The sequence below is a fragment of the Papilio machaon genome, chromosome 26 (genome assembly GCF_912999745.1).
Source record: "Papilio machaon chromosome 26, ilPapMach1.1, whole genome shotgun sequence".
In the NCBI taxonomy this organism is placed as follows: Eukaryota; Metazoa; Arthropoda; class Insecta; order Lepidoptera; family Papilionidae; genus Papilio; species Papilio machaon.
This window is the reverse complement of record NC_060011.1, coordinates 1,191,826-1,204,179: the sequence shown is the minus strand read 5'-3', so window position 1 is coordinate 1,204,179 and position 12,354 is coordinate 1,191,826. Positions and strand designations below refer to the sequence as shown.

The following is a 12,354-nucleotide window of genomic DNA, read 5'->3' as shown; positions in this document are numbered from 1 at the left end:
AAATAAATTCAAATAAGTGTATTAAAAAATGTTTTATTTCTTAAATTTCTTTTGCAGTTTTAACAAAGGTTCGTTTTTACTTTTCCTCATTTCTTTCTTAATTGCGCCCGTTTCTATGGCCTTTTTCATAACCTAAAAATTAAAATATATATAAATATTTTCTTCATAAAAATGTATGAATGTATTTTAAAAAGTTCTCATGCATTGAAAAATAAAAAAAAATTATAAAAAAAGGTAAATATAGGAAAAAAATAAAGAAAAAATTAAGCAAAAAATAATGTATCTATATTACAAGATCTCAATTTGTTTCAATATTATTATTAGTTTTCCTCAGAACATACTAACAAAGTGTCTAAAAAATCTGTCGTATGTGAGAATATTAAAAAAAATCTAACCTGCAAAGCATTTTCATTGGTCTTTTCAGGTTCCATTGTATTTAACGTTGGGAACTTAAACGAAAATCCTTTGGGAAACATAGGTCTTGATAATAATGACTCTAATTGCTTCTTCTTTATGTTCAATGTTTTATCTATGGACGGATCTATCTCTTTCCTCGGTCTATGGTTTCGAGTGAAGGTTATTAGTAAAATAAAATAAAAATTGAGTTCACTCCAAGGCAAGTACAGTCGCGGTAATCCCCGATGTCCCACTTACAGAAAAATTGTCTTGTTCCTTGTAACTAAAAGCCTCATCTTACAAATAACCAATTAGGTAACAATAATTAGCACAAACTACGGGATAATAATAAAAAGCAATTAATTGTGTACCATTGATTGACATTTTTTCGTACAAACACATTTAAAAGCTATGTCCTATTAGTACAAAACGTTCAAACGAGTGTAGCTTTTAGTGTACCAAAATATCCGACGTTCTTACAATGAAGGAAAACATCGTGATGCTGCACATATCTGAGAAGAATTTCAAAGATATGTATGAAGATAACCCGCACTTGGTTAGCGTTGACTATGTCCTAGTCATAGGTTCGAACCCGGAGATAACAGTTGATGAAAATGTATAGTTTGATAAAAAGGATACACATCATCATCATCAATGATGATATCCATCTCGCGAGCAGCTTTCTCCCGCCAACCCTCCGCCTGCGCGCCGCGTCGACGCCGCAGCAATAACGCGTCTATTTCACGTCCTAACTTCACCAAGTCTCTTATGGAGGACATGTTGCGTTCATCCACAGGGAATGTGGGTAGTTCCGTTGCTAAAAAAATCATATAAAAATTCTAAAAAACACATCATTTACCTTCCTTCCCGTCAAAGTCACGTCAAAATCTTTCCAACCGTTCCGGACATTACCCGGAAAAAACGCGTCTTGCGGACAGATAAACAGATAAAAATAATAATTGGTTTTTCGGTATAGATAAAGGGAAAATATCACGTTCACAAAACATGTTTTTTTCGATATTACATACAGACACACCAATTTTATTAACTACTAGCTGTAATCTTCGACTCCGTCTGCGTGGAATTTAAAATAAACGTAATAAATAGACTATATGTTCTTCCAGACTATGTTCTACATCTGACAAATTTCATCAAGATACGTACAGCCGTTTAGGAGATACGTTCAAACAAATATCCATCCATCCATATGAACTTACGCAATTATAATATTAGTAAGATATAGATTTAATAAAAGTGTGTCAGTAGAGTTCAAAGTATCTACTATAATTGTGATAACATAAATTGAACCCTATTTGTTATATCAATAAGACTTACTTTTGTTCAGCGTGCGCCGCAGCTTTGCGTACGTGTAGGCTTCAGAGGAGTCCATCATAAGTATTGTGAGACCTTCTTTGGTAGCACGCGCGGTTCTGCCGCTTCTATGCACGTAGTTCTGAAAAAAGATGTAGTCAAAGAATTTAACCGACAGAAAGACAGACAGACGCAATAATAGACAAATTAAAACTGGTACTATCAGGGTATTTGGCGGTATTCCATTTTAAAAGCGATAATCGTTTGAACGTTACGTAAACATTGCGATGAAATGGAAACAATAACCATAAGGACTAATCTTTTAAATGTGTCTGTAAAAAAAGGTGCTGTAGAGCAACTTTTACTGGATTACTTTGTAAGTTGGGTCGTAATTTGTCACCACAGCTGAAAAACTGGTCCCTCAGGCCAATGGTTCGTATGGATTTTCTCACCTCAGCAGTCTTGGGTACTTGATAATGTACCACGTGGTCTACATCTGGGATATCCAACCCTCGCGCTGCCACATCAGTAGCCATCAGCACTCCGTGAGGGTCGTCACGGAACCTTCATATAATACAGTTGATAATAGTATTTTAAAACAGGCATGAGTCACGTCTAATATCAATTTTTTTTACTAACGTAAGTATACCCTATAAGTACAGCAGTTGTCTGCGATTTCTCGCGGAATTAAAAAAAAATCTAGTAATAAATATAGCCTACGTCATCCGGGGATAGTGTAGCTTCACAACAGTGAAAGAATTTTTCTAATCGGTTAAATAGTTTCAGAGCTAATTCAACACAAAGTATTACGAACAAAAACCACATTTAGCAAAAGTTTTGTTTATAATGTACATGTTCACGAAAGTACATTTTGAAATTCGTTTAAAAATGATTATTTTTCTTGTGTGTGAGATATTTAGTGTAGGATGTATGAAATTGATGAGCGTCGGTTGCTCATTGGTTAAGCACTTGACTTGCAATCTGCAGGACCTGGGTTCGAATACCACCATGTAACAATGTGTTTTTCGATTTACATATGTACATTTATCCGACGTTCTTACGATGAAGGAAAACATCGTGATGCTGCACATATCTGAGAAGAAATTCAATGATATGTGTGAAGTCAACCTGCACTGGACCTGAATTGACTATGTCCTAGTCACACCTAACTTAGGGTAGGCTGCGAGCCCCTCAGTGGGGATGTATAGTGAGCTGATGATGGTTATAAAATTAGAATTATTACATCAAATTTAAAAAAAACAACACTTACCTTTCGAGATTCTTCAGGCGCTGTCTCTGTGGCATACTTGCGTGTAGCGGCAGTGGAGAGCACTTCAATAGTGTGAACAGTTGAGCTAATCTGTACACAGTCAAAGAATTAAATTCGCTTCCCACATAATATCAAATATCATACACAAAACTAAAAATAAATAAACTACCAATAGATGGCGTTGTATTTAAAAAGTAAAACATGTAGGTGGCGCCACTATCAAATATAATATTTTTTAATTATTTCAACACACTCAGTTAACAAATTAAACATTAGAATATAACAACATAAGACAGGGGAGGGGACGCATGGGCAGGGAAAATATTATCTTTCTGTGCTGTAATTGTGGATTTAAGGGTAGCGGACGTTTCGCCATTTTAGCGAATTAAAATAGCCGCTTGCTGTCACCACCTTTTTAAGGTACAAAAAAAATATATCAACAACCTTCTAACACTTCCTATAGAGTTACAGAATACAATAGTTCTGCCGGGATGTCTCTTCAGAATATAGTAGAGATATGAGTCTTTGTTTTCTAACGCGCAAGCTATACGACATTCTGTTAACGTCTCTGCCGCACCTGAAAACATAAAAAGCATGAAGAAAAAAAATATACAATTTTAACATTGAATTACAGTCAAACCTGAATACAAACGAAATTGAAACGGACAAAACTCTCGCTTATCCAGGTTGTACTGTTACTGTTACTGGTGTACTGAAACTTGATGAAAATGTACCAGAGAATTGTTAAAATACTCTAGTAAATAATAAAAAAAAAAATCAGCTAGCTGTAAGTCAAGGGAAAAGTCGTCAGCTGATAAGTTTCAGTGGGTCATAGATGCTGTTGCGTTACACCTTTCAAGGTACCAGCTGACAAACTTTCCACCGAGATACAGCAAGCTGACATTAATTTTCATTCATAGTACCATATAAAGGATCACCAGGTAAATTTTTAGTTGAGAGGAAATCATTGAAAAAAAATTTTTTTTTTTTTTCATCACCGTGTTATGGTTAGCTGACTATGTTTTTCTTTCAAAATACTACATAAACTATACTCTGATAAATTTTCAAATGAGAGGAAATGACTGAATTTTTTTTTATTTTCTCCATGCATGGGAGGCTGTCACTGCCCACCCCACCCACGGAGTCGCAGCTGACGGTCGCGAGTATTCATAGTATAAGTCCCTTATGCATTTTAAAAGTTTCGCTCGAGAAGAAATAATTGACCAAAAATGTAACTGGCTGCCGGGCTAAAATCTTAACTTGAAATTTAGTATACCTTTGTTTCTTTGTCTATATAAATGACAATACAATTTTATACACTCAATTTCATTGTATACAAAATGGCTGCCACTACAAAATGGCGAATTACATATTTCATATATAAAACCTCTATAAGAGATATTCATTGTCCGGTCACGAAGGACTTCTATAAGCGAGAAACTTTTACACTCAAGAAAAATATCGCGGTCCCTTCGATTCTCGTCTATCCAGGTTCGACTGTATTAAATTACCCAAAAACTATATTTATCTGGTTTATTTTTTGTAACACTCACCTAAATTCTCAGTGGTAATATCAACAACTTTAGGATCAGTCATGCCTATCATTGTGATAAGTCTCTTTATCTTCTGCTGTGATGTCATCTTCTCTATCTTTCTGTTTATTATTTTACCGCGCTTTGTAACCTAGAATATTGAAATATTCTTACCGCGTATTTATACAATAGATTAAGTAAGGTAAAGCGATTTATCGTGAGTTTCTGAGACTAAAAGTTACGTTTAAAACACATTGTTATCTTTGTTTTTTAAAGATAATGGTTACAGGGATGAAGAAATCTATATATCTATATATCTATATATATAAAAGAAAGTCGTGTTAGTTACAATATTTATAACTCAAGAACGGCTGAATCGATTTGACTGAAAATTGGTGGCCAGGTAGCTTAGAACCAGGAAAAGGACATAGGATAATTTTTACCCCGTTTTCTATTTTTTATTCCGCGCGGACGGAGTCGCGGGTAAAAGCTAGTTTTGAATAAAGAAGATTTGATTTCCGAAACCAACGGTTAAACGGGCAAATTTGTTGTCAAAAATTACGTGTTTGATATATTATTTTTGATTGGTGTATGTTTGACACTTTTAAAAATAAAATGGTTGATATATAGCTCGGTGAATGACGAATATTAATTTGAGAATTTATTTCACCTAGTTTTTTTTAATTCTGCGCGGAAAGAGTCGCGGGAGAAAGCTACTGCTCAATTTTTTGACTAGTCGCACTAATGGAAAAGTTCTTAAACACTAACTTACCTTTTTCCCTTTCATATGTACCGGTAGATCGTGAACCAGAGTAAGAGTGGCAGAAAAGACGAAGTTCTGTCTCGTGCTGCGCTGCGCTTCGTCATCGTTCAGTCGTTCTAGGAGTGGTTGTAACTCTTCGAAATGACCGCGCTCTATCATACGATCTGTTTCATCAACCGCTAAAAACCTAATTGAAAAAGAAACAGTGACTAACCAAAGACAATTGATAATTTTTACTTGTTTCAGATGTCTATGGGTCACTTCGTTATTTTAGTCAAATCAGCTGGTCATATGACACATTCTACCATAAAAAAACTATAGAAAACAGCTATACAAAATGATTGTGGATGAACCTTCTCTATCTCTTATTTCCCTTAATAGAAAATAACAGTAAGTTTCCATGCCGGCAAACTTATACAATTGCTATCTCTGTTTTTCCAAACAAAATGAAAGCGACAAGTTTTCCTACAAATGTTTGTGTGAACACTTACTTAACGGACGATAATTGTTGCAGATGAGGTTGTCCCTGAGTAACAAGCTCCCATAGTCGCCCCGGAGTCGCCACAACCACCTCAGGTCCAGAGTGTAACACTCGCTCCTGCTTAACTGATGCCATACCACCAACTATTGTGGCTACCTTTATACCTGTGTATCGAAATTTATAGATTTTCGTGAGACGATAGAGTTTAACAGTGGTAGACGCTAGCACCAATATCAGTTGCACGAATAGACCACACAGAAGACAGACGTGAAGTAGAAGCAATTCCGCGTACAGTCCGATGAGTGTGAGTTCCGGAGGCCAAATTTTATCCACGTTTTGAAGTGGATTTGACGGGGGAGGGGATGCATAGGAAGAGGATACATCCTCTTTCTGTGCGTCCCCTCCTCTGTCGATTAAAGATAGGTACCCATCTACAATTGCAGATGTTTATGGGCAGCGATCACTTCTGTTTTTAGAGGATCTCGATGAAATTTGGCATAGATGTAGAATATAGTCTGAAAGTACACATAGGCTACTTATTAAGGTTTTAATTTCGCGCGAACGGAATCGTAGGAGACAGCTAGTTTACAATACAAATAGTGACAACTAGAAACAGTCAATTTTATACACATTGAAGGGAGATCAACAAATTAGTTGAAACGACAATCCTTAGTGGAAATGTACTTTAATTCAATGTTACCTGTGTATTTAGCAGCAGCTATCAAATGTCGACTTATTTGTATTGCCAGTTCTCTTGTAGGTGTCAGTATTAAAGCATATAGAGGTTTCCCCGTTCTAACTTCAACATGACCTGGCATTTCTACATCGTCTATTACTTTAACACATCCAATACCTGGAAAAAATATAGATATTTTTAAATATAAGGCAGGAAACAAGTAAGCAGCAGCTTGAATTCTCTAAAAAAGCTAAAAGACTCATGGTCTTCCAAAATTGCAGAAGCTTTGCCTACTTTTAAATGACAGTGGAATAGAAGTACAAAAAGAGGATATTTGCACATCTATGTGTTCCCTCCTCTGTCAACTGCAGTCTCTTTCCATCTTTTCCTTATAAGAAAAGGGTTAAAAAGGTTGAAAACCATCTTTTCTCGTTAGATATATTCCTTTATAACAATCAAGTCTTAATCTTTCTAATATAAATGCAAATGTTTAGATGTATGGATGGATATTTGTTGGAAGACATCTCCGAAGGGCTGCATCATCTTGAAATTTAGCATTCCATATATTATAGATAAATTGACTTAACAGTATATAAATATGAATAATTCATTACCATTCTCATCAACTTCATCAACTCCATCAGTTTCTTCACCATCATTTTCATTCACCTCCACTCTATCTGCTTCATCATCGCTTGATTCTGCTAAATCTTCAGAATCTATCATCTCTGATAAGTGAACATAATCTTCATCACTATCATTGCCTTCATCAAGTGATATTTCTTTCTTCCTTATCGGTACTTCTATTTCTTCTATAAATTCTTCTTCTTGACTTACATTTTCTTTTCCATTCTCACTGTCTTCTCCACTCGAATAACCTTCAGATGTCTCTTCTGTATTTTTCGTTTTCTTCTTTTTATTTTTTCCATTCTTTTTTACTTTCTCTTTTGTTGCTACTTTCCGTTTCACTGATGTCTTTTTGTATGGTATTTCGTATACATTCAAACCTGCTTCAGCTTTTTCTTTTAATTTCATGATACCGGATAGAATTGGAAGACCGAAAGCTAATGTTTTACCACTACCAGTCTCCGCAGCTCCGAGAATATCTCTTCGGCCTGGAAACAATGATAAAAAGTGTATTTATGGCAAGTTTAGAATGGCAACACATTCTTTTCAATGTTAAACTTATTTAATTTTAGTTAGGAGCTAATGAGCAGCGTGAACACCGAGGCGTTCATCGATGCCCGTGGACATCTGCAATACCAAAGGAACTGCAGATGCATTGCCGGCTTTTAAGAACATCGTAGTAATAAAGAAATGTCAAATTTCAGCCATTCCTTCTAAATAATTAATTAAAGGTGACCGGATGCATTGCCGGCCTTTGAGAAGGTGATACACTCTTCTACTTTATTATATTATTGTCATATACCATAGTTTCTTTTCTGACATAGAGTAAGTCTCTTTTATTTTTTAAAAGACATCTATTCAAGATGACAAATATCATAATCCTACATATATTTTTTTTCTCTATGATTCAATGTCGAAATAAGGTACCAAAGAAAAGTCAAATTTTATCCATTCCTTCTAAATAACGAATTAAAGGTTGATCTAAAGTTATGTGAAAAAGTGTTCTTATTTTGGAATTTACGAGATTTGCAACAAATGTGTAATTTATAAAACTCGTTTCGGGTGAAAATATTAAAAAAAACGATTTATCTTACCATGAATTGCAGCTGGTAATGTCAACTGTTGTATTTTAGTTGGATTTTTAAATCCTAATTCGGCTAAAGCATTTATAATTTCTTCGGGTAATTTGAATTCAGCCCACGACAACATGTCCTCCGGTGTTAACTTCTCACATGTTTCTGTTATATCACCAAGCTTTCGTTTCTTCGGTTTTGATTCTTTTTTCTTATCTATTATATTTACATCTTTCCTTATTCTAGGCTGATTTTCTTTACTTTTTTCAATACATTTTTTTTCTATTGCCATTATATCATTTGTTAGTGATGGTTTTACAATATCACATACTTCTACAGTAAACCCATTTTCGAGTTTCACTTTTTTATTAGGTATAAGAGTGTTTTCTCGTAAAACTGTGGTTTTATTTGTTGATTTTTGTTTTTGTGTGGTCTTCTTCTGCAACATTAGAATTTAATATAATTTATTTAACGTACGAAGTAGAAGTTATGCGTTTTATCAAAGTATTTATAACAAACCAAATCAAATGGATAAAAATAATCTCGCAAAACTAATTTATTTATGTACTGTATTATACTGCGTAATATAGGTTTAAAACATGCACGGAGACTTCGAAGTTATAGTTTAAAGAGCTAGAACATTAATTTTAAATGTGGGTATTTCAATAATAGTTTTAAACGCTTACTTTTTTCGATTTCTTTCCATCCCTGTCGAGACCATATTCCGTGCATTCTTCGAGTCCAACAAAACCTTGAAGCTTATCTGACATAGAAACTGGAAAGCCTTCCATCGGGACGGATTCCCATTTTAAAGTTTTAAGTTTCTTAGACATTTTTAGTTAAATTATAATCAAAACATATGATTTTATAACCTAATCGTTAAGGCGTGATTTTGACACTCACTAACTGCTAACAGATTGACAGCCGAAGGGGTTGCATCCAACACTGCGCGTTATTTTTTGCGTTTCTCAATTTTACCAAAAATATACATCTTTTAATTTAAAATTTTTATTTATGAGATGAATGTAATATTAAATTTAATTAATTAAAAAATAATAACAAAAAATAATTTTTACGACAAAAGAAATATAAATGGATCCATAATGCAAGGTTTCTGTTGCATCGTCATTCAAAGATTACAAACGAAATAAAAAAATAATAGCACGCTGCCGCTCCAACCATAGATTTAAGGAGGGAGGAAGTTTGTGAGTGATCGATTTTACACCGGCCCCAAACTTCTCAACGGCATTTCTCTTTGTTTGCCATTACGCGCGTGGACAATTTTGAAACAAAAGTATCGAGTCAGTGCCGCATTACTAAAATGGCGAACACGTTTCGCGGAGTGACGGTGTCCGCCGTCAACAATGACGGGGCTCTTACGCCGCGATTCAATTTCCCTACAAACGTAAACGTGGATTACGATCCTCAAGGGCTAAGTGTAAAAGTGATACGTGCCGACCCTGTACTAGCGCAAGAGCTGTTGGAATTTCCCGTCCACAATCTGAGTGAGTGTTCAAGGGTAGCGGGCCAGTCGTACATCTTCACGATTGACAATGAAACCTTGTTTTTCAAATTCGCATCAGACGCTGACTGTCAGAATTTCCATCTCCTGGTCACAAAAATTAAGGCAGGTCGGTCGTCGAGCGTGTTTACGGTGCGCACGGAGGACTCGTCCGCGATGCAGTACTTCCAATTCTATGGATACCTTAGTCAGCAGCAGAACATGATGCAAGATTATGTTAGGACAAGTACGTATCAGCGTGCTATTTTATCGAACCTTAACGATTTCAAAAACAAGGTTGTATTGGACGTTGGCGCGGGTTCTGGTATTTTATCATTCTTTGCTGCACAAGCTGGTGCGCGAAAAGTGTACGCGGTTGAGGCAAGTAATATGGCACATCACGCGCAGGCCCTAGTGCGAGCGAATGGTCTTCATGATCGCATCACCGTAGTCGCGGGAAAAATAGAAGAAATAGAACTTCCTGAATGTGTAGATGTGATAATATCTGAACCAATGGGCTACATGTTGTATAATGAACGGATGTTAGAGACATATTTACATGCAAAGAAGTGGCTCAAACCAAATGGTAACATGTACCCAACTCGTGGTGACTTACACATCGCTCCCTTCACTGACGATGCACTCTTTATGGAACAGTACAACAAGGCAAACTTTTGGTATCAGACATGTTTCCACGGTGTAGATTTAAGTGCATTGCGTACAGCTGCAATGAAAGAATATTTTAGACAACCAATAGTTGATACATTTGATGTCCGCATTTGTATGTCTAGGTCGGTGAGACACGTTGTTGATTTCCTCAATGCTAATGAAACTGACCTACATCGTATTGAAGTGCCATTTAGATTTCAACTTACACAGTCTGGAACTTGTCATGGGCTTGCATTCTGGTTCGATGTGTTATTTGCAGGCAATACCCAGCATATCTGGTTATCTACAGCGCCAACGGAACCTCTAACACATTGGTATCAAGTAAGATGTTTGCTTGAGACTCCAATATTTGCCAAGCAAGGACAGGCGCTTTCAGGCAGAGTGCTTTTGTTAGCAAACAAGAGGCAGAGTTATGATGTGACCATGGAGATTAATCTAGAAGGAACAAATATTTCATCTTCTAATACGTTGGATTTGAAAAACCCTTACTTTAGGTACACAGGGGCACCGGCTGCTCCTCCTCCCGGAGTGAACACAACCTCACCAGGTGAGGCATACTGGAATACAATTGATGCAACAGGAGGGTTGACTAATGGACAAGTAATCCTTACTGATGGTACCCAACAATACTGCACAACGCCAGATAAAACAATCGCCTATGGGGCCCATCCTAACATGATTAAGACGGTGATGTTGCAAGAAGAGTTCATCAAGAGGATTGGAATTAGTCAAAATGGCGATATATAATCCGCAAAGACGCGCCGTGCGCGCCTCAGGGCTCTTAGAAACCGTCAAAACCGGTTGTGAACTTTCTTCCGTTCGAACAGTGTAGTGTTTAAGCAGACTTATTTATTTACAAGGAAAGCATCACAGTTTTTTTTTTGTTTAACGGGGGACATTGACAATGTGAATGCATTGGTATGATTGTTCTACATAATCATGTATAAGTGTGGTTGCCGGTTGCACTCGGGCAAAGTTTTGATCAACCCTTTTAGGTGGATGTTTTATTAAGATATTTGTACAACGCTTATTAGTGTAATATGAAATGGACATTGCTTTAAACCGACTTTTTTTTAATGTAAATATCCCCCCAATCCATTGTATTTGACGATTTGTAAAACTCTCCGAAAGGGTTGGTCATGCAGAGGCAGCTGTATAACTGTCATTGCTCAAATCTACAAATTTTATTCGTAAATAGAAACAGTCTTCATTTTTGTTAATTAAGGCCATGACAATGGAGAATTTTTTATAAACCGGTCAGAGTTCCTCATCCTACCGTTAGATTTGTACAGTGACAGTTGTATTTTATTAAGCAAGTAATATAGTTATTGCAAGTACACCTAGAATTAAGAGGAAAGTGCTGAATTCGACTAAGCTACAGTGTCAATACTCATATATCATTAATGGCCCAACTTATTTCGAAAATAAGTAATTCTTGATGTCTCATTTTATTGTTTTTATTTTTTTTTTTATTTAGAAAATCCTGTCTGCCAATCATATTGATTGTGGTTTAACAAGAAGTTACTGATTGTGTTTCTGTCAACACTATAAGACAATTCTTTAATTCTATTTGATATAGAAAGATAGGGTAAAAAAATGATATTTCAAAATTGGTTGACATGTTTAGGCTACACAATTGCACATACAATTTAACACTCAACCCATGTAATGCCCTTCTATTTATTTTGTGAAAACTGTGAACATTTTGAGTTATTCTTTCAACAGACATTTTTTTTGTGCATACTACTCTTAATTATGATATTGTAACAATTTGCATTGTTGTGTAGGTTCAATATTACAATTTTCAGTATTAATAACTTTAAATTCACAATTGCATTGAAATATTTAACAGTTTAAATAAAATTTCATTATAAATTTTGCAAGAATTCCACATTCTGCCTATCTCAAATGATGAGAGTTACTTAGGGTTTTGTTTAAATATTATGCTGTAATTAGATTTCCAATAGAGTGCCTTAATGATTATAAATCACTGCCATATGATTCCTTGTTTTTTTTTAAACAAGCTGGCAGGAGTTCAAAAGTTCACTGATTTAT

The 12,354-nt window shown here is 35.5% G+C and overlaps 2 protein-coding genes across 2 annotated transcripts; one reads left to right on the top strand and one right to left on the bottom strand.

Annotated features, from left to right (window-relative positions):
- Positions 1 to 33: 33 nt before the first annotated feature.
- Positions 34 to 9,042, bottom strand: LOC106718264 (ATP-dependent RNA helicase DDX24). Its single transcript, XM_045684434.1, has 14 exons — positions 8,816 to 9,042; positions 8,151 to 8,568; positions 7,044 to 7,544; positions 6,454 to 6,606; positions 5,764 to 5,917; positions 5,282 to 5,459; positions 4,531 to 4,660; positions 3,422 to 3,554; positions 2,978 to 3,067; positions 2,160 to 2,271; positions 1,732 to 1,849; positions 1,036 to 1,213; positions 396 to 558; positions 34 to 132 (listed from the first exon to the last, which is right to left on the bottom strand). The coding sequence occupies exons 1-14, from the start codon at positions 8,960 to 8,962 to the stop codon at positions 34 to 36; spliced, it is 2,574 nt and encodes an 857-aa protein (XP_045540390.1). The 5' UTR covers positions 8,963 to 9,042.
- A 268-nt stretch (positions 9,043 to 9,310) lies between these two features.
- Positions 9,311 to 12,040, top strand: LOC106718273 (histone-arginine methyltransferase CARMER). The gene has a single exon (XM_014512324.2). The coding sequence runs from the start codon at positions 9,451 to 9,453 to the stop codon at positions 11,044 to 11,046; it is 1,596 nt and encodes a 531-aa protein (XP_014367810.1). The 5' UTR covers positions 9,311 to 9,450; the 3' UTR covers positions 11,047 to 12,040.
- The last annotated feature ends 314 nt before the right edge of the window (positions 12,041 to 12,354 follow it).